General features: G+C 42.7%; 1 protein-coding gene across 3 annotated transcripts in view; it reads left to right on the plus strand.

The window, feature by feature from the left end:
- Positions 1–23612, plus strand: part of PDE4D (phosphodiesterase 4D) — an 825997-nt gene that overhangs the window by 476523 nt on the left and 325862 nt on the right. Inside the window, exon 1 of one of the 3 annotated variants that reach the window (XM_075839375.1) lies at positions 19409–19489. The exons of the other annotated variants lie outside the window; for them this stretch is intronic. Coding sequence (XP_075695490.1) covers positions 19443–19489 — 47 coding nt within the window. The 5' untranslated portion in view covers positions 19409–19442. Of the gene's footprint in view, positions 1–19408; positions 19490–23612 lie in introns of those variants that run through there. 3 annotated transcript variants of the gene reach the window in all.

The following is a 23612-nucleotide window of genomic DNA, read 5'->3' on the forward strand; positions in this document are numbered from 1 at the left end:
GGCCTCGTATCCCTGGGCGAGCATGGCACCACAGCAGGGTTTCGGTACCGGGTTTCAGGATCACTGGACGGACATCTCTAATGCGGGCATGGCAGATCTCTCCTCTGACGTTGGCAAACTTCTGCTGAGCGCACAGCACACAAATAGTCTGTTGGATTATTTTCTGTGCAGAGTGTGAAGCTGTTGGCAGGGATCGGTGTAGGGCATCTAGCATTTCCCCATAACAATTCCTTAGGATGTTCATTCCGAGCACCACTGGAGGCATGTCTTCATCATCGACCTTTACTACGATCACACCTTGCTGTGTTAGGTTAGTCTCTCCCACTTGAACGGTAGGTTCCCAGTAACCTTGCCGGGGTACTGTCTGACCATTGCTTGCAATAACATTCAGCCAAACTTCTGGTGGCTGCATCAATAGGTCGCGGCTCCAGTATTTCTCAAACATGGCTTTCTGTATGGTGGTGACTTGCGAACCAGTGTCCAGCAGAGCTGTAAGGGGTACCCCATTAATGTGGATTGTGACTAATGGATGGGGCCCGACATACCTGGTCAGCCAATTTGGATCTTCTGGACCTAGTGTTCTTCCACCCGAGGGATGTTCTTTTGACCGCCAGCACTCTCTCTCCACATGACCACTTTTGTGGCAGTGTCTGCAGATGGGCCTTCTATGAGTATCAAACCTGTCTGTAGGCAATCTTCCAGATCTCCTGTAGTATCCCTTGCTCGCACTGTCAGTAGGACGACTCCTATGCTGTGGGGACTCACACTCTGGCTGAGGACACATCTCTAACTGTTCAAGCTTATGACACACCTTCTCCAAGCTCTTAGTCAGGATTGCGACTTGGTCCTTTAAATCAGCCACTGCATCTGGAATCTGTACTTGTGCACCCTGGGCAGCAAGGAGAGTATTTCCTGGAGACACAGGACACATGAGCTTAGCATCTCCATAACTGTCAGCAGGACACACAGCAAATTTGGTTGATTCTTGGTTGCGTTCTACCCCCAGGATTCTGATGGATAATTCTTTAAAATCCAGGAACGTACTTTCAGGATGTTGAGCAGACAGCATCTTTAATTGACTTTTCAGAGACTTTGTTTCAGCTCCTTCAATAAACTGCTCCCGCAGTGTGTTATCTGCATTCTGTGCTTCCCGTGGGTCCACTTCTATAACGGCCCTCAGTGCCTCCTGTAGGGATAAAGCATAGTCTCTAAGGGACTCACCGGGCTGTTGTTTCTTGCTAAAGAAGCGCATTTTCAATTCTGATACCGTCCTGGTTTCAAAGGTGACCAGTAGTCTTTCAAGAATCTGTTCTACTGTCTTTCGTTCTGCATGAGGCCATGACTTTACCTCTCTCAATGCAGCGCCCCCTAGCTGGCCAATGAGAATTTCCACCTTCTGTTCTGTTGACACTGGATATAACAGGAACATAGCAAGCATTTTCCCTTTAAATTCTCTCAGGGTATGTGATTCACCTTTGTAGCGGGGGAGCCAGGGTGCTCCAAAATAATACGGCATGGTTAGTGGCATTATATGCCTGGTTGGGGGTGATCCACCTCGGCTGGGGGAACCGTTATCGCTGTCGTCAGACATTTCTAATATAAATTCCTATCGTTGCCCCTAGCAACGAGATGCTCAGTAGCAGAATGTGTAGTAAGTCTCTTATTTGTGCTCACTGATGCGACAAGTTCATCTTTACTTGGGCTGAATTGTAAAAACTTTCAGCGGTACTCACTGTTTTGGAGCTGGAACCTCTTTCTCTGTCTTTTTGGAATATAAGCGGCCGCTGTGACTCAGATTCTGTACTTTTCAAGATGGCGGCGCCCATCTACTTCCGGTGGTTCCGGCTGGTTTCTCCTTCCCCACTGCAACAGTAGGTAGGAACTTTGGTTCCACTGTAGTGGTCTGTAACCTGAGGTTCCTTGCTGTTGCTGGGCAGATTCTCTGCTTTCCCGCCTTCAAGTGAGCGGGGGTGGAACCAAGAGCAGTTGTGATGCAGCAAACAATTCAATGCAAACAGTCTCTAATCACATTCACTGTCAGTACAGCAATTTCTATCACAAGTTCCATAAGTAACACACAGTTTTTCCAAGATGGCTGCTTAACCCCACATGTGCTGGTGATAATTTCTTGCAACAATAAAGTCTCTTTAGCAGGCACAGAGGTGTATTTATCCTGTTCGTGACGCCAATTTATGTGCAACAGCCCGATGGGGATGAGGGAAAGTGCGGAGACCAATGTTGGGAGTTGTAGTACTCACGGTGGCTGTAGTCCTCTCACACTCCTGCGGAGCTGGCACAGTGAAGGAGGGGGATCTGCATATGTATGGGTGGTAGTTGTTGATTCCCCCTGGGGCACACCCTGTGGTGCTGTCTCCTGGTGGATGGGATATGGGGTGCCCTTGTTGTTAGTGGGTGCAGTGCAGAGTAACACGCAGGAGACGGTGATGTAACTTTGTATAATAATAACTCACAGTTTCTTTACTGGAAGATTGCAGGCTGCAGCTTGGCTCCACATAGAAGTTATTATCCAGCTAGGGCAGGCGGGATGAGTCAGGCTGAGACAGTTTCCTATCTGCAAGCAGCAAAATGAACTTTCTTCTCTCTTGCTTTCCTTCTCTTTAAGCAGGTTTGTTTCCCTGTATTAATTTCTAGTTCAGGCCAGAAGCTTTCTGAACTAAATATGCTGTGAGGCCCAGTATTATTTCAGCTCTCCTCACAGGCTGTCTTCCCTCGTTCCTCTCCTGGAACCGACCCCCTCTACAACTTTCTGCTGCAAAGCCTCATGGGAACTGCCTCAGACCCTCCTCTCCAGCCACACCCTTTACAGGCTGGAAAAATAGATTTGCATCACTAGGTTGCAGCATAACACAACATATAACATTATGTTCAATGCATTACAATGTAAACAATACTCCTCCATGGTATTGTCAGGACACTACAAATCCGCAGGAGACTTATTTTTCCTCTGGTTTCTTTAGCTATTTAGTTTACTCACCATAGACAATGCAGAAAACAACGGTGCAGAAAATAGCTTGCGATGCAGACTTTCCCTCATCATGCTCAGTCTGTTTCAGAGAAGCAGCGGATTTTCGCAACGGATTTCAGCCTTTCCAATGCAAAGACCATAACGTGTGGCAAGTCCGCTGTGAAATCCGGCACATCTGTATGAACACTTACATATGCAGATTTTGCAGCAGAATTGTTGCATAATTGCCGGAACATTGGTATCAAAATCACGTCTGAACATCAGTCGTGTGATCCTACTCGGACAATCAACCTATCAGATCCTTGGCCAATCAACCTATCAGATCCTTGGGCAATCAACCTATCAGATCCTTGGACAATCAACCTATCAGATCCTTGGCCAATCAACCTATCAGATCCTTGGCCAATCAACCTATCAGATCCTTGGCCAATCAACCTATCAGATCCTTGGCCAATCAACCTATCAGATCCTTGACCAATCAACCTATCAGATCCTTGGCCAATCAACCTATTTTACCATGCATGAGATGTTCAGTAACTGGTCACAGATTCTCGTTATCTACACACAAACTAGAATATTCAGATTTAGATTTGGGTTTGATTTATTTATTTTTTAAAAGATACAATTGTGACTCAATGTTAGACAGCTGAAACCTCAGGGTAAAGCCATAATGATCGAGAAATAATAAAATAAATAATTGGGACAATTTGTGTCAGCCCAGTAACCATGGAAGACAAGATACAGTTTTCGAAATCAAGGCTTAAGACTTCTCCACAGTAATTGTAAGGAGCTTATGTGCGTGACCTGGTTGAGACCGTCTGTGTTGTCAGCTTTAAATGTAATGATTTAAAGAGAGAATACAAAGCAAGCAGAAGTGTGAGCTGAAGGAAGTGTGTCGTGCTGCTTCTTGTCAAGAGAGACATGTTGTTCTCCATGTCATGACCCTTTGTATACGGTTTTTACAAAAAGGGTCCTATAAATCATTCAGCCGTAAAATGTATTTATCTCATACCACAAAAGTTGTATTTCACCATGCTCACAGAGCAGCTTGTATCTGTTTTTAAAAAAAAATTAAAAATAACTATAGCATAGTATTTGGGATTATAAAACATACCAACTCTAGTAAACCCATAAATAGCTGTTGAAATTTTAAAAAAAACGACGACTAGTTGTTGGGTAAATTTTGTCCACAGCCTTTATATTAAAGGTTCAACATAAAAAAACAACATTTATTATAATAAAATACTAATAATACTGAAACTATTAACATAAAATGAACCCCGGCTTAGCTATAATAATAATAATCTTTATTTATATATAAGCTCAAGCCTACGAAAAGGCAATATGTCTACTCATCATACTGAGCGACTTACCCCTTACAACAAAAAGACTGTGAGAAGTTATTCATAGCAATAAAAAAAACATAAATGTGAACAGTTAATTATAATTAAGAATATGCCAAATGGTCTGCCAAGAACACCGCATATTCTTACCTTTTATTCCAAACGAACGGTCAACTGACCGTAACTGTCCCCAATCCCTAACCTGTTGCTGGGTCTCCCAACGTTACCGAACTGTCACATGGGCCACAAATGTGGCCCAATGACAGCCATCACTGAGCAGACCATTCAGTCTGCCCTGCAACCGGCGGGAAAACTTCCCGCCGCATACTGTTTACCCATAGAAGGATGCTTGTCATCCCATGTGGATCCCTCCTAAAGGTCTGGGTTCCTTCCTACTACGTATATGCAGGACTAAATTCTGCAACATTTACAGACTAAGGGCTTGTCCACACGTAACAGAATTACTCCAGAAAATTTCTGCAGAAAGTAGCAGACATTCCGCTGCGGGAAAAACCGCACCAATTCCTGCGGTTTTTTACTGCAGAAAATGGTGCATATTTTGCTGCATTTTTCTCAATGCTGGGAGATGGTGACAACTCCTATGAAAACGCAGCAAAAATTCAGTCCACTTTTTGCAGCAGGAATTGACATGCTGCAGTCCGAAAAATACGCACTGCAGGTCAATTTCTGGTTAGAAACTTTACGCAGCGTGTGGATGAGATTTGTTAAATCTCACCCACTTTGATGCTACTGTACTCTACTGTGTATTTTCCGCCCGCAATTCCGGTCAGAAAATACGCAGCAATTCCGCTACGTGTGGACAAGTCCTAAGGCTACATGCACAAGTTGCGTATTTTGCTGTGGAAAAAATACACACCAAAACCACAGGAAATTCGCATGATGGTAATGATGCGTTTTTTTTGGTGCATTTTCATGCTGTGGATTTTGGTGCGATTTTCCCTAGCACTAGGCATATACAATTCGCAAGCAGAAACGCAAGATAAATTGACATGCTGCAGATTTTAATATCCACACCGCAGGTCAATTTACTTGTAGAAAAATACTGCAGCGTGACTATGCTGGTACTGTATTATGCTGCGGTTTTGCCGCACTCAAATATGTGGGGCAAAAACTTGTAGTACGCATCGTGTGCATTGATACTTAAAGCGACCCTTCGGTCTCAAGACAAAATTATAAACATGATGAAGTATATGAAGTATATGGAGTAATATTACCAGGTGCCCTCCAGTTGACCCCCTCTGCTATGGGTCTGTCACTTCAGGGTCCCCTTTGTGTTGTTTCAAAATGTCCGCAGCGCTTCTCAGAGTCTAAGACACTCCCTCTGTTCATGGATTGGACGGAACTGCTCACGTGAGCAGCTCTGGCCAATCTGCGAACAATGGGAGTGTCTTAGACTCATACTCTAAGATGTGCTTCAGCCATTTTGGGACAGCACAGAGGGGACCCTAAAACGGTGGATCCAGGGCAGAGGGGCACAACTGGAGGGCAACAGATATTACTCCATATACACCATCATTTTTAAAATGTTGTCCTGGGAACAGATGGTTGCTTAAAAATGGCCAAAGCTGAAAGATTCTCACCCTGATCTGATGAGTGTTTAATTTATCTAGCCATTGGGATTAGTGTGGGACTGAGATTCCGTGTAAAAATTATTTTGAGGCCTACTCCCCATTTACATGTGCATGTCCACTATTTATCATTGCACACAGACGTAATTTCAGTCTAATAGGTTATTTGCGAATAAACCCATAAGAAATTGACCCTAGTGGCAAGTAGAGGTTGCTGGACGTAAGGGGCCCATTGTTGTATCAGGGTTCGGGCCCTCCAGAGGATCCTCTGGTACTCTGGTGGAATAGTCCAACAATGATTGTTATGTTCATTAGGAAGTCGAAATACTGTACATGAAAAGGGATTTTTCCCATGGAAATATTTGTGTATTGGTGGACATATTGTGTTGCGCCATATGTATTGTCCTCTGATTATTGTGAAGTAAATGTTACTCTCATAACGTATACTGAGAAAGATCGAAAAAAAAATCATTAAATTGTTCAGTCGTAAACACTACTCTTTTCATCTAGGACAACTTTTAGGCTACACAGCAACATGAAGTCACAGAAACGCTGTAAGATCGCAGTTGCACTGTCAGTTGTTCCATGAGTGACTTTTCTTTCAATTGAGGTTGTGCTACGACTGAGATTTTACTGCAATTCACGTCCCACTTCATGCTAACCAGCATCTGGTACCTATATACTATATCTAATGATATACTGTACATATTATACGTTAAACCCTATCCATTGTGAAAGTAGCATGTAAATTTTCACCGATTTTGGGCACCAAGAAGAGGACTTGCCCATCCTTAAACAACTTGCTCGTTGGCCCCTGCCAGACCCTAGTCAAGGTGAAGACCCAAGTCCCAAATAAAAACCACAAAAGACATCAACTATTCTTATCCCTAAAGGCCCTAATCATATTAAACAGGGCAATGACCAGCCGATGAACGATGATCAGCTGTTCGGCTTGTTTATGCTGCCAATAAAATAATGCTAGTCGGCAGCACACAGTGAGCTGTAATGTGACAGCCACCAGACTCCCAGAGGTAATAAGGTCTCACCATCCCCCTCTCCATCCTATAAGGCCAGTACCAAAAAACAATGGAAGAAAACCAATGTCGGCATTCAAGTAATCCATATTAGGCCTCCCACACACGTGCATGTTTGGTCTGTTATATACGGTCCGTATGTCGGCCGCATTTCCCAGACCGAACACAGTTCAGGGAGCCGGGCTCCGAGCATCATAGTTATCTATGACGCCAGGTGTCACTGCCTCGCTGCGGGACAACCGTCCCGTACTGAAAACAGGATTTCAGTATGGGACAGTAGTTCCGCGGAGAGGCAGTGACACCTAGCATCATAGATAACTATGATGCTCGGAGCCCGGCTCCCTGAACTGTGTCCGGTCCGGGAAATGCAGCCGACATACGGACTGTATATCACGGACCGAACACGTTCGTGTGAATCCAGCCTTACCCCCTAGCAGGATTATTGTTCCGATAAAATGTTATTGATTTTTTATCAGTCTGGACATCCCCATTAAGAAGATTAGAGAAGATTTCTCATGTACCGGCATACAGCAATATTATCCATTTGTAAGAATATTAAACAGAAGCCTTAGTGTCACCCAAAAAGTCTTATGCCCTTGTCAACAAGTATGTTTATATTCTGCTTAGTTTATAATCAAATATAATTGCAGCTGGAAAATACAGAAGAAGCTCCTACATGCTGCAATAAAGTTAATAATACCAGAGAAGATAAAGAAACAATTTAAAATCCACTCCCAGATGGATTATTCTAGTGGAAAACCGCCACTCAGGCTTAATCCCTCGCACTAGGCGGCTGGTGCCAGAGATCAGTGCTCTCTCTATGGTTTGTCCCTGGAGATCAATACTAGCGGTCTGTGGCTCTATTCCCTGACATCTTAAGTATCTGAATGGAGGAGTGCTGGTGCAAGTAAAAAACCAGAGTACTGTACGTTGTGTTTCTTTGCATATCAATACATACAGTTTATATTTACTATATATATATATATATATATATATATATATATATATATATATATATATATATATATATAGCCAGACGCAGCCAGCGAAAGTACAGACTCGCTGCTTTTTCGGAACAATACCATTAATTCCATTAATAACAATATATTAGTTGTCACTAGTTGAAACTTCCAGCAGGCAGCCTGTACATCTGTAAGGCTTTGTTCTCACCTGTCCGATTCGGCGTGGATTCCCCTGATCCAATGACAATCCATATTCTCATTCACGTGAATGGTGTTTTCTCAAGACTAACTACATGCTAAAGAAATTTTGTGCACAGATTTTTGTCTGCACTGCTGAAAATAGTCAGCTACGAACAGAAGTATTATGTTATTTATTTCCCCGTTTTCTGCAAGGAGATTAGCCCAATTTAATGATAATTAGGTTAATCCTCTTGGGGATCTGCTGCACATCCACAGCACATCCATGTGAACGGACCCTAAATGTTCAGAAACCTCCTCACTCCCAAAAATCTATCTATGGAAATACAGCAAAAAGTAGAGGAAGTAGGGGGATGCAGCTGCAGTCTCGCTCTCTCTCTCTCTCTCGCGCTCTCTCTCTCGCTCTCTCACTCTCTCTCTATCTCTCTCTCTCTTTCGCTCTCTCTCACTCTATCCCTCTGACTGCAAGCTTGGTGGACCATTTGACACTATTTAGAGACTTCAGGTACTAGAAATCTAACACAAGATTCGGGGATACAACATCATGTTGAGGCCATAAAATTGAGCTATACATATACTGCAATAAACGTCTGCCAACTGAATGCCATATATTTGGATCCGTCTGCCTATTGACTTCCATTGTGAAAACACAAACTGTGTGACATACATTATATTGCGTTGCTGAGTAGCATGAAATGTGACTTAATAATTATCAACAATTAAATACCAAATCATAAAACATTTTCAGTACCGCTGCAGTTCTGCCTGTGAACACCCATAAACGCCACAGTTTTAAGTAAATTAGCTTAAATCATTTTGCGACCCAGTTTGTGGAACAAGTCAAAACTTGCGGCAACTCTACGACTTTATTCAGTACATCAAAAATAAACAACTCTCCGGCTATCAACATGTCAAATGTATGCCGTAGGCACACTCTTTTTTCATATGTTTGCCCCACAGCATATGGGCAGAGCCTAAACAACTTGCCATTGATCTGAGCAATGCCAACAGGATTTGAGTGGACTTCATGTCCATTTACAGGGGTTTATAAGATTAGATTAAAAGGTCTGCTTTTTTTTTTTTTTTTTTAGAAACAGCGCCACTCTTGTTTATTGGCTGTGACTGGCATTGCAGCTTAGCCCCATATTAAGTATAACAAAACTGATGATCTGGCTGATTGTGGCCAGCGCTGCACTACTTTCTACTAACTCCGTGCACTGTGATTGTAAATACGACACGCAATCCTATTAAGAAATTGCCACACGTGGGCCGTGTTTTCACCAAGTGCTATTTTTGTAAACAGATAAACAGATTTAGCTGGACAGAGATTCCCACTTCAATAAAGAAGTGTCTGCTTTGCAAGAACCCTGTGTGTGACAGCTCTTTAATAGGGCAGGTGTCACTCAGCAGGAAATCCCGGTTATCCCCTCTCGTCTGTTTTTACAGCCCTCCGCATCTTTACCCTGGCACATGAGTGCCAGCAAAATCCCCCCAAACAACAAGAGGGCTCTGTGGTCTTTGCACAGTACCCCCTATATGCCTGCCTGGATATTTATTTATATCACCATCTGGATCATATTTTCAACACGGCATTAACATTGCCCTTTTCATGGCCTTCCTGTGGGACTCAGCCGCAGCCACCGGCCTTCGCTTGTCCCCCAGAACAAAAATGAGAATGCGATTTTTGAAATCCTACAGGTAACTATACATATCTTTTCTTTGTGTCTCACGTCCGTCTGTGCTTGTAGCTTCGAGTGTCTCTGTTTAGTGTCTGGTCCTATTTACATATGTACAGTATTTTTGGAATATTTCCATCTTGAAACTTTTATTGCTATCTGCTAATATGACATGTGATATAAAGGGGCAGATATTCCAATCATAAGAGACATATGTCAATGTGTGTTATCATTTACAATCACTTGCTACTGTATGTCTGTACCACATGGATTAGCATTTAGTAAACTGACAGGCTTAATCCGACACAAGTTTCTATCTGTATGTAATACAACCTCTGCAAACCGAGCACATCTTATCTTATATAATGTATATTTGACATTGAACTAAATCTGTAGTTGCAATGGATTTTTTTTTGTGCTTGGTAGTTAAAGCAGGTTTTACATCAGGGTTGATCTTATGGGTTGGAAACTGGTCAAATGCCCAGGGCCCCAAGTTAATATGGGGCATCAAGGACGGAAAACAGCAGCAAACTAAATCAACCCAGTATTATGAGGTGTATGTGGTATTATTTGTGAATTGAATTGCAGTATTATGTGGGTACTATATGGCAGTATTATGTGGGTACTATATGGCAGTATTATGTGGGTACTATATGACAGTATTTTGTGGGCACTATATGGCAGTATTTTGTGGGCACTATATGGCAGTAATATAAGTCTCCTTAAGAGAGTATTATTTGGATACTGCATATAATTTTCTCACTGTAGTATCATATTGCCACTATATGGCAGTTTGGCTTTATTATGTGGGCTGAAATTATGAAAACTGCCTCAAAATTGCAAGCATGGGGCCCTAGTTTGTTTGTTCCCCAGGGCCCCATTTTATATAAAAACAGCCCTGTTTTTCTTTATAACTTATATGACCTATTGATGAGACATATCATAAACTACTGATTGGCGGGGTCCGGTCACGGATCTTGACAATGGACTGGTTTCAGACCCATCTACTAAAACGATCGAAGGTCTCCACTCCTATTAATTTCAATGGAGAGCAATCATGTATGACTTAGGGCTCATGCACACGACCGTAGCCATGTGCACGGCCGTGATTTTCAGGTCGGCCGACTGACTGTCCTCCGCGAGCCGCCCGCAAATCGCGGACATGCTATTATTTTCAATGAGCCGGGACCACAGAAGACGGCCGTAATAAGACACGTCCGTTCTTTCTGCGGTGCGGGCTCCCGGGCCGTGCACGGACCGTAAAAACTGACCGTAAAATATTTTACGGTGCACGGACCGTAAAATAGAAATGAATGGGGCCGCAATTCTCCCATGGATTTTCGGGGGAATTGCGGCCGCAAAAGCACGTTCGTGTGCATGGGGCCTTACATGTATGACCTGTCCTCCACTGTCAGCTGGAAATAAAGCAGGTCCATTCTTGGGATCTAGTGGGTCCCAATGACAAAAACTCTTTAAGAGACTATTTCCTTCTAAAATAATAATTTTAAAAAAAACAACAGTAAATATAAATAATTTGCACCACTTCTGTTTTTGCTGTTACAAATTCTGATAAGCCATTTTTTAGTTATATCTGTTCCTGGGAAAGCATGGTGGCCACCAATATGGCCACTATTACACCTTGAATGATGTGTGTCATCAAGGTTTCCTAAAATGCAGCTAGTCGTAGTTATGCAGTCAGGTATCTGCTTCCATATCACTGAATTTCACTGGGAAAAATATCTGTTTCTAGGAGAATTGGGATATTGACAACTAACGTAACTGCCTGGACTCCTGGAGTCCTGAATGTATCTGTTCTTAACTATGCAACTTTCCTATATAAAAGTCTGTGAACAGGGTGGCCACCCTTACGGAAGTTATAATGGTAACCATATTACTTGTCACCTATTTCAGAACCAGATATAATGAGGAAATAGCTTGTTTTAAGGGTACATTATAATTTGTTTCACCTATTTTGTTTTTTTTACTTTTATCCCTATTATGTACCTTTAAATTAAGCATGTCTTATTATAGTCGTGCAGCATTAAAAAGGGGTTTTCTGGGCTAAAAATCACTGATGGTCTATGCTTAGGATAGAAGATCCATGTGTGATTGCTGAGGGACTGACTCCTGTGGCCGCAACCCTTTTAATGTTTATCCAGACACAACAGCTCCTCCATACGTGCAACGCTGTCTGGTACTGCAGTTCAGCCCCAATAAAGCTATGGCTAGATAAACAATGAAGAAACTGGAGTGATGTGAGTCCTTTCAGAGAGTGATGTGGTCCTTTCATTCTTTTGATCAGTGTCTGTACCAGGGGACAGACCTCCACCGATCACACATTGATGAGCTATCCTATGGAAAACTCTTTTAAAGGCAAAAAGGAAGTATGTGGAATATATAAATATCACATTTAGTATCTTTATAAATATTGAATAAAACATAGTATAAATGTAACTTTTTGAAGATTCTTGTATGTTGTATTTTTATTATATAGCTATAATTGTGTGTACAGTTCACTCAAGCCTTCTTCAGGAGCCTGGTAAGAACATATTTTAGACTTCATCCCCTTTATTGTAGTTTGCATTTATGATTGTTGACTTTTTGGTTAGTGGACTCTTGCAGAGTGTTTGGTGAAAATATAATATTATAAATATGGTTTCAATGGCTATCTCCATTCAAAAAATATTAGATAGTAATAAATAGTGATCAAAAAAAAAAATAAAATATTTACGCTCTTATGAGTCTCTATGTCTTGTTGAGGCCTTAAAGTTTGGACCAGGGCTACAACCTAGGTACTCAGCAGTAGATCTCTTATCTACTGGTAGGCCTCTCCGTAGATCAGTAATGTTCTCGAGTTCAATACTGAGGGCTCTTCAGTCTACTGTCTTGAACTTAAAAGTTGTCAGAGAGTAGTTGAGACCTAATTCCGGTCTAAAGGATTTTAGCTTAAAAAAATGCATGCAAAAACTGCTGCAAATCTGCACTGTGTGAACAGGGCCTAAAAGAGAGTACATCACTGATCAGACACAGCCACAGACAGAATACATAACTACAACATCCAGTGACTTACAGGTGATGTCATTTATGATTGTGGATGTTCTCCTTCCCTTTCTTCTCCATCCAGCCCAGACCGCCATGACGACTTCTCCTGACAACTGCTGGCAACTGTTATGTATGGGGGCTGCTACGTAGCTGACGCTTTTGTTTGAGCATTATGAGCCCATTATTGTTTATACACTGCTTTATTAATGGCACATTATTATGGATACTACTATGTAGCTGGCACTACTGGATTGATATTATAGTCTCGTGGGCATAGCTGCATGTCTGACACTTTGTTATGGGCATGGGCATTGCTATATGACTGATACTATTTTATGGGTGCTAATATGTAGCTGGTATTATTGTATCAGCATTATGTGCCTGCTATTGTTTGGTAACTGATTTATTATGGTGTTAGCAAAAAGTGCTACTATGTAGCTGGCCCTTCCAGTTAATCCAGTGAATCAGCTATGTACTGTATCTTTGTCCATAAAAAAGCATCATACACACAAATGTGCCCACACGATAACAGCAATCCAAAAGTGCCAGCTACATATAGTACCCATAGTGTTATGCCAGGCCAGCTTTACAACACTGCCTAAACAAGAAAATGCACACATAATGATAATATTGAAATTATGAGAATAATTATCTCAATATTTATCAAAAAACATGAAAACATATATAATTCCTATACTGGAATTAAACCACAAAAAATGAGACCCTATCAGGGTGCAAAAAATTTGGGGGATGCGTACCCCCCACTACTTTTAATTACCAACTTCAAGGACTCCCCCCCACAATTTGCCATGACAAACAAAACACACAAGATAACAGTCACACCAAAAACATACAACACATCTTTTCCAAAAGAACCTGCCAACCAAGAGACCCCCTCAGTAACCCAGCAAAGAAGGGATTAAGAAAATAAGGGTGTGCGGGCGGGAACATTGTGCCTTCTCTATAGCTACAGGTGCAGTGAATAAAAGCATTGGGAAGCTATGTTAAATAAGCCCAAACCCCTCCTCCATGCCCTTTGCTAGATCCCACCCCCACTGCCTTAGCCAACCATAGACCATATTAAACCCTTCCTTCTAACTCTGTCAAGGAGGCCTTCCCTTATTTCCTTGGACGGCAGTACAGCCTCCTCTATAGTGTTAAAAGCCACGTATTATCAGCCAGACGGATACTGGGTAATGGAGTCAGACACTGTCACTGACTCTGTCCAAATCTGTTGCGAATTTGAGCTGCGCAAGGCAGTGACTAAATGCTCCTGACAAAGACTGGACTCACCAGTTGCCTGTGGATGCCAAATACTGGCATGCTACCTTTAGCAAGAGGAAGACAGCTTCTTTGGTGTGGGTAAGAAAAGAAAGGGAGGTGGAGGCAGCAGGCTAACAGACAGCGTTGAGCTCCGCACAGAACGTCCTGACGCTGGCCAGACCTTGTATGTGCCACAGCTGACACAAAGAACGTCGTGACGCTGGCCAGACCTTGTATGTGCCACAGCTGACACAAAGAACGTCCTGATGCTGGCTAGTGATAGGGTAGATAGTCCGAGCTTCCCTCCTCAATCACACTGATGGAGGTGGTCATTGGTTGATGAGGACTACTATCAGTCTGAGGAGGGAGACCCTTATTGTACATTGTTCTGCTGGGCAAGTGGGTGGTCTTAGCAGACAATAATTCTACATGACATGCCCCCTTACAATCTTAAGCAGCCGAATACTGAAAGAATTTTTCTTTTATTTCTGCTGAAACGACTGCAAGTCTGCCCCTGTATAGAATTCTGTGGGTGCTATATAATGGATCCTGTAACCATGGAGACACATAGGTCTGCATAGGAGCTGTATACACAAATAGTTGGGATACTTTTGATGATGACTATTTGAAAAGTTGCTTTATAGCTTTAGTTTAGATGAACAAAAATGTAATTGCTATCATAGCCCTTATGTATGGAAATAGAGTATTTCTTGTCACATGCAAGACATGACAAATTATAAAATCTTCATTTTACAAGGGAGGATCATTACAAATTATAATCCTATGAGCTACCACCTTCATGCTTTACAATGTGACATGAAGTGGTCAGTCACAATCTTTTTTAAGGCCTGTTGTTGTGACATGAATGACCTGTTTACTTGGAGTCCAATGACAGACTCCCGATCCCTATAAATAGTTACACAAATATGTGTCTGTAGCAGATGAACACAATGAGACGGCTGCAGAACGTCGCATTCAGCCATAATAGTAAAAGAAAAATTCACAAGACTTTTTTGTGAGCCGTTGATGACATTTTTGTACTGCAGGATTAGGATTAATGATCGATGTCAGTAACATTATCCAAGTACTTGAGGACCTGTCTTTCTCTGCTGGAACATGTTGTAGTAATGGAAGTTGTTTTCTGAATATGGTGAAATGGCATCTAATAAAATTATAGCTGTCATGTATCTAACTGTATTCTTCGGCCTAGTAGTATATCCAGGCCTTATGCACGTGGCGATATTTACGGCTCCACACAAAATCGGCATTGTACAGCCGTAATATGGTACCGATAGATTTGTGTGGGGCTGTACTGTACTGTACAATATGGGAGGCATACAATTATTTGCTGTCGGATATTCCCACGGGGCATGCTCCATCAGATTGTGTATTATGGAGGTATTCTTTCCTAGAAGTACTGCTTCTACGGGAGTATAACCGTGTACTACAGTAGCGCATGGAGCACCATCAGGCGGCACAGGACATGCCCATGGCTCTGTAGTACAAAATGCAGGGACTTTGCATGCCTCCGTGCAGCCAGCTGCATACTGCAGTGCCCATGAGTCCTAGACCTGCTGATAGACTGTCAGAAGATACACCCATTGACTTCTTAATATTCATTGGGCTTCCAGCCCCCTGACCAGTAGCTCCATGCTAGTGGAAACATACAGGTCAAATTGGTTGGTGGCTTCCTGACAATTTCTATTGTTCAACATTGAGATCTGGATCAGTTAAACCTACATTAAATAGTGTAAAGGCCCTTTTACACTAGCCAATTATCAGGCAAATGATTGTTTATAGAACGCTCATTGACGATAATTGCCCTGTGTGAACAGGGCTCGTTCATCTGCTGATCGTATCGTTTTAAAAAAGTAAAACATTATTGTTGTTGGCAGCACATCTCTCTGTGTAAACAGGTAGATGTGCTGCCAACTTGATAATAATGTATGGGGATGAGTGATTGAAGTAATGACCGCTCGTCCCCATCCATAGCTCTGTGTGGCAGGAGCAAACCAGCGCCGATCTGTCTCGTTGATCGGCGCTCGTTGCATTGGCCAAAATGGGCCGGTGTAAGAGGACCTTAAGGCCCCTGCACACGCTGCAGATTTGAATGCAGATATTTCTGTGACTAAAAATTTGTTCCATTATTCTTATTGGGGTTGTTTCTGCAGCAAGCACAATATTTGCAACAAAATCTGCAGCGTGTGCAGGAGGCCTAAAACCTCATAATACTGTTAGGAAACCGTGTTGGAATCAGAGCCAAAAAAGGCCAAAACCTCCTCCCAGGAAAAAAAAACCAGCATGTCATTTCTTGCCGTGGTTCCGCCTTTGACCTCCCATTGAAATTAACGGGAGGCAGAAAAAGCGTTTTTCGCCCACGGAAAAATGCTACGAAAACCTCTGCAAGAAAGTGCAGGCAGGAATATTGAATCAGATTTTGTTCTGGCTGCTAATTCCTCCGTGTGAACAAGGCCTTATGCAATCATTAGGTTAATTTCCTATAAAAATATCTTTTCATTGTGCGTTATTTTCTTCTAAAGGCACAGCCAGACGTGGCGGAGTTTTCCGCTGCAAATGTTGGTGCTAATTTGGGGCATTTATGCAACGAATCTGCACCAGCATTTGCAAATTTGACAGGTAATTTAGACGTTGCAGATATCACAGCGGACTTGCCACCGATTTCAGTTTTTGCATTGCAAAGGCTGAAATCCGCAGTGAAATTCCGCTGCTTCTCCACAACAGACAGTGCATGCCGCGGAGGGAAAATTCTGCACCACAGCCTATGGCCCACAGCGGAGTTTTCCGCAACGTCTGAACTAACTTGCCTAAAAATGTATTGAAACAAATGTAAAAAACGGCCGCTGGAGAATTCCACTGCGGACTGTCCTCAGCGGAATTCCACAGCAATTCCGCCGCGTGTGAACATGCGCTTAATGTTATATTTTATCGCATGTAATGCTTTGCACACATAATCATACCAATAAATATTTTAGTCTGCAAATAAAAACTTTTCAAGATTTAGATCCGGCAGTGAAGCAGTTAATTTAAGAATACCAGCTAAGTGTTTGTTTTATTTAGATTTTATTTTCTTCTATTCCGGGAAGGATACGAAATGTTTTCTAGCCTTGTAAATTCTTTTTGGAATGTGTGTTATGTCTATGAGGTAGAAATCAGAAGTCTCTCACATCAACGAGCCTGGGAACAGCAACTTGTTTAATGCCTGATTCACACGAACGCTGCGCATCTCGGACGTGAAAAACTGCAGTTTTTCACGTCCGAGGTGCATCCGTGCTCAGCGCTGCGGGACGCGATGTGACGCATCCGCCATAGTGGAGAGTCTATGGAGTGATGCGTGAAAAGAACGGACATGTCCTATTTTCCCACGGACCCTTCACACGGTCTGTTGAAACAACGGCTGTGTGAACGGCCACATTGAATTACATAGGTCCGTGGGACGGCCGCTGTTTCAACAGCCGTCCCACGGACGTTTAACACATTCGCGTGAATCAGGCCTAACTGATAGACATCAGCGAGCACATTCAAATAAATCAGACGCAGCTTCGTTCACATCTGCTCGGGCTTCTCGTGATGTCAATGGTGACGGATCCGGTGCAAATGGTTTCTGTTTGTCACTGTTGTGTCAGGGTTCCGACGGAATGAATAGCGCAGTCGACTACGGTATTGATTCCGTCAAAATGATGGAATCGTTACACAACCATGATGAACGGAAACCATTTGCACCGGATCCGTCACAATTGAAGTCAGTGCTGATGCAAACGGAAACCTATGGTTTCCCTTTGTTTCAGTTTGGATTCCGTTTGTGGGTTCCCCTGACAGAAAGCTCCGATGGAACCCATGAACGGAGTCCCGACGCAGATGTGAACGAAGCCTTATGGAGCATTGACTATATTGTATACAATTGTTGTCAACTCTCACCTGTGAGCAGAACGTAATCTGTTTGAGTATCTCGTAAATGAGAATGTTTTCATTCACTGAACGTAAACCAAGATCTTGAAAATGGTGAGGAATTTAAATACAATGGCCCTCCGTTATCAAAATTGTCTAAAAGTAAAACTGGTCTTTTTGCCAATAGCAACCAATCACAGAGCAGCTTTTATTTTCACAGAGCAGTGTAAGACGAGAAAGCTGCACTGTTAAGCCCTGTTCCCACAGCGTTTATTGATTTCTGATTTTGAAACGGAAACCGCGTCTGAATCAGTCGGAAAAAACGCCTTAGTTCTCCCTCCATTGATTTCAATGGGAGGTAGAGACGCTTTTTCCAGGTGTTTCTTGTCGACTTGCGGCAAAAAAAAGAGTCATGCCCTATCTTGGAGCGGTTTCCGCCTATGAACCACCATTAAAATCAAAAGGAGGTGCAAAGTAAATTGCACAGTTTCTTTGGAGTGGTTTTTGACGCGGTTTCTGCATCTGTTGAATTTAAAATAACGGCTAAAGAAAAAACAGCAAAAAAATATATACTCAAAAAACGTGTCCAGAAAAGCATAAAAAATGCATGCATTTAACTATTCACACGGCCAATCTTCGTTTTTTCCTCCCCACATTGCAAAAGCCCTAACTTATATTTTTTCGTTCACATAGCCGTATGAGGGCTTGTTTTTTGCGGGACTAGTTGTAGTTTTTCATGGCACAATTTATTGTACCGCATAATGTAAAAAATATTTGTGGGGTGAAATGGGCAAAAAACAGTGATAAGGCAATATTTGGGGGCTTTGTTTCTATAGCGTCCATGAAGCGGTAAAAACAGCATGTTCACTTTATTCTATGGGTTGATACGATTATACCACTTTTATTTAAAAAAAAACTATTTGATAAAAAAAATAGTTTTGTGTTGCCATATTCTGAGAGCCCTAACTTTTATTTTTCTGTCAATTGAGCGATGTGAGGGCTTATTTTTTGCGGGACGAGCTGTATTTTTTGTTGGTACCATTTTGTGGTACATGCGACTTTTTGATCACTTTTTATTCCACTGCTGTATAGTTGAATAGGAGCTGTATGCTGCTTTGGCGCTATGGTAGAGAGGCTGGCTGCGTAGAGAGCGCTCTTTCTACGTACGCGGCCAGCCGTCCTACCCTAGCAGCATACGGCTCTTATTCAACAATACAGGTATTCTAATAGCTAGCGCCCTTCATGCGGCCAACTGCTCAGATGTTTCATCCCAGGAGACCGCTGCAGCCTGTGATTGGCTGCAGTGGCGGTCACATGGGATGAAACGTCATCCCAGGAGACCAGCTCTGTGATGTCATCCAGGCCGGCCTCTTGGGATGATGTTTCATCCCATGTGACCACCACTACAGCCTGTGATTGTCTGCAGTGGTCACATGGGACGAAATGTCATCCCAGGAGGCCAGCCTGGACGAAGAAACACAGACTTCTGGGTAAGTAGAAGATTTTTTTTCCGAGTTGTGTTTTTGGAGGCGGAATTGCTGCGAACCCGCCGCCAAAAAACGCAACAACTGCTATTTGTTGTGGGTTTTACCTCCCATTGAATTCAATGGGGAAAACCCGCAACAAATAAGCAGCGTTTACGCAAATACAATTGACATGCTGCGGAATAAAATTCTGCACCGCAGGTCAATTTCTGAGCGTTTTTTCTACTCAGTATTTACACAGCGTGTGGATGAGTTTTGTTTTATCTCATCCACTTTGCTGCTACTGTATTTGCTGTGGATTTTCCTTAATGAATTCTGTTATATCCGCAGTATTTACGCAACGTGTGAACTGAGCTTTTTACTGGCTTTTGTTTTGTGATATTACGTTGCAGCCAGTTATCAGAGTCAAGATAAGGATTGCTATATCTGTACTTGGGGCCGCAAGTATCAGGGTATGTTCACTTGGCTTATTTTTGGCCGTTTTTCGGGCCGTAAATGGACGAAAAACGGATGAAAAATAGGAAGTAGAACGCCTCCAAACATCTGCCCATTGATTTCAACGGGAAAAATGGCGTTCTGTTCCGATGGGGTGTTTTGTTAAAAAACGCCCGCGAAAAAGAAGTGCATGTTACTTCTTGAGCTGTTTTTGGAACCGTGTTTCATTGACTCTATAGAAAAACAGCTCCAAAAACGGCTGTAAAAAACAGCTCCGTATTTTCAGACGTTTTTTGGATTTTCTGTGTGCACATACCCTAAAAACGGCAGAAAATTAGAGGCTGTTTTCTCTGAAAACAGCTCTCTGATTTTCAGCCGTTTTTTGACCCAGCGTGTGAACATAGCCTTAGTTCTAAAAACTCAATAACTAATAAGTGACAGCGCTGAAATCAGCCTGTCTGTCACTAAATGTTGCTGTCCTCAGACAGGGAAATACACTACATTTCTAACTGATCCGCTTTACAAAAGAGCAAACACACATTTACTAAAACACACCTGTCCGGCATTAGACAAAGTAGAGACTGTTCCTAATCGTAGCGGAACGTTTTCCAAAAATACAAACTCATTTACCAATGAAAACTGTGGACAAAACAGACGTCATTTGGCAAAGTACGCTAAAATCCCGATAAGCAAATCACTGGAGACTGGAGACAGCAATTTCTCTGTTGTCTTTCATGATGATGTTGAGAAGATCCAGCATGGCAGAACAGTTTAAAAATAGACAATAATGTGAAAATCATGTCTTCTTGTCTAACTATCCCCTGGACCAAAGCAGTTATTCCTCTAAACATATGCCGAAGACAAAGATCGGGATTTCTACATGTAAGAAGAGAATAGCCAGGAGGTTTTATATCATGAATTTGTTTTATACATTTCTATAGCTCCAACATATTCCGCAGCGCTGTATATTGATTGTCCCTGTCTCTATTGGGGCTCACAGTCTAAATTGCAAATGAACTTATCAGTATGTTTTTGGAGTGTGGGAAGAAAGCCGGAGGAAACCCACACCGAGCATACAATCTCCGTGCAGATTTTGTCCTATTGTTTTATGGATTTACTTCTATGGTTTCTGTTTCCGACATTGGTATTATGGGATTACTAGACATAATATGGATGCTACGTCTTTCATCTGGATTGGGTGACTGACAGAAATTTAGGCTGGGTTCACACCATCGTGTATTTGTTCTGGTGTCCGCACCAAATTTCCGCAACAAAGTGCAATTCAAGTGAAAGGGTTTTAATAAACCCAATTTTCTCATCAGTTCTTTAGCAAATGACGCGTGAAAAAGGGACAGCACACGGACGTAAAATACGGTTGTCTGAATAAGGCCTGGCAGTGCATTATTCTATATTTTATATACTCCGTGCACTGACCATAATGGGGGTCATTTAGAGAGAGTGGGATATACGTGATGCAGAGCCTCAATATATGGGACCTATATATAGACCTCTTCTGTCTTAGAGGTCTGTGGTACATAGCAGTCCAGTATGCTCACATTAACCCCATGACCCGTGTGGTAATTGTGGTTATGGGGATATCCGCACGTAGAAGTCCAGTCTTCCAATATTTTTAAACCATCATTACAATCATCTGATGTTTCCTAATACTGGAACCACACTTAGCACTAAGTTTGTGCCCAAGGCTGTGATGGCCGCCTTCCCTGAACTTTTGGACTGAACATATTTTGGCACCAGCAGCATAGGAATGGGAATGAAAAACAGTTTGTCTGAGGAGATCATCCACAGGATAAACACCAGCACCTACAAACAATACCAACCAAAATTTTAAAGTAAAATAAAAATGGCTTTTTTACTGATACCACACAGGGCTATGGCTTTCCACAAGATTCTTGTTGCTAGGTTTTGGCTACATCTGGTCACCCAATGAAGATCAAGTAGAGAGCACACAGTGTTAGGGCATGACCACACATGGCGGAATTCCTCCGCAACTGTCCGCATCAATGCCGCACAGAATCTGCGTTGCAGATTCTGCAGCGGATCTGCACAAAATGTGCAGAAAATTGATGCGGACTGGCCGCTGCGGACTGCAGGAAAAGTGCTTCTCTTCTCCCTATTCAGTGCAGGATAGAGAGAAGGGACAGCACTTTCCCTAGTGAAAGTCAAAGAAATTCATACTTACCGGCCGTTGTCTTGGTGACGCGTCCCTCTTTCGGCATCCGGCCCGACCTCCCTGGATGACGCTCCAGTCCATGTGACCGCTGCAGCCTGTGCTTGGCCTGTGATTGGCTGCAGCCGTCACTTACACTGAAACGTCATCCTGGGAGGCCGGACTGGAGACAGACGCAGGGAGTTCTCGGTAAGTATGAACTTATATTTTTTTTTACAGATACATGTATATTGAGATCGGTAGTCACTGTCCCGGGTGCAGAAACAGTTACTGCCGATCGCGTAACTCTTTCAGCACCCTGGACAGTGACTATTTACAGACGTCTCCTAGCAACGCTCCCGTCATTACGGGAGCCCCATTGACTTCCTCAGTCTGGCTGTAGACCTAGAAATACATAGGTCCAGCCAGAATGAAGAAATGTCATGGTAGTAAAAACAATACGCTCCGCAGCACACATAAGATCTGCGGACTTCATTGCGGAATTTTGACTCTCCATTGAAGTCAATGGAGAAATTCCGCCATGAGTCCGCAACCAGTCCGCCACTGCTCCGCAACAGACAGAGCATGCTGCGGACACCAAATTCCGCTCCGCAGCCTATGCTCCGCAGCGGAATTGTACGCATCGTGTAAACGAACACTGCTAAATTAAAGTGAAAGTCAATGGAGAAACGGCTCCGCTGCGGATTAACGCTGCGGAGTGTCCGCAGCGGAATTTAAGTGAAATTCCGCCATGTGTGAACCCGCCCTTAGGGTATGTTCACACGTCTTTACAAATTACGTCTGAAATTACAGAGCTGTTTTCAGGTGAAAACAACTCCTGAATTTCAGAAGTTTTTGCAAGTACTCGCGTTTTTCGCGGCGTCCATTACGGACGTAATTGGAGCTGTTGTTGAGTAGAGTCAATGAAAAACGGCTCCAAAAACGTCCAAAGAAGTGACATGCACTTCTTTGACGCGGGCGTCTTTTTACGCACCGTCTTTTGACAGCGACGCGTAAAATTACACCTCGTCTGAACAGAACATCGTGAAACCCATTGCAAGCAATGGGCAGATGTTTGCAGGCGTAATGGAACCGTCTTTTCAGGCGTAAGTCGAGGCGTAAAACGCTCGAATTACATCTGAAAATAGGCCGTGTGAACATAACCTAAAACATCCATAGCTATGTTCCGGAAAGCCAATGATCATGAGTCTGGGAATGCTTCCGGGTCTCCTTGTGATATCAATAGTTACCTGTCTTATTACATATGACTGCAGGAAAACCTACTGCATTAACCTAGCCCCAAGACTTATAGAGTTGCAGAAGCAATTCAGTGCAAAAAGCTAAATGAGGCATTCAGCTCTGCTTCATCTGTAGCCTAGACTTAGGCAAAATGCAGAAAAGCTAATGCTCTAAATAGATCTATGGATTTACCAAATTAAGCATGACACACTCATTGCTAATAATGAATACGTTTTGTTTTCTCTGCAAAAAAGTGTTAGGGTATGTTCACACACACTCGAATTACAC

This window comes from Rhinoderma darwinii, chromosome 1 (genome assembly GCF_050947455.1).
Source record: "Rhinoderma darwinii isolate aRhiDar2 chromosome 1, aRhiDar2.hap1, whole genome shotgun sequence".
Lineage (NCBI taxonomy): Eukaryota > Metazoa > Chordata > Amphibia > Anura > Rhinodermatidae > Rhinoderma > Rhinoderma darwinii.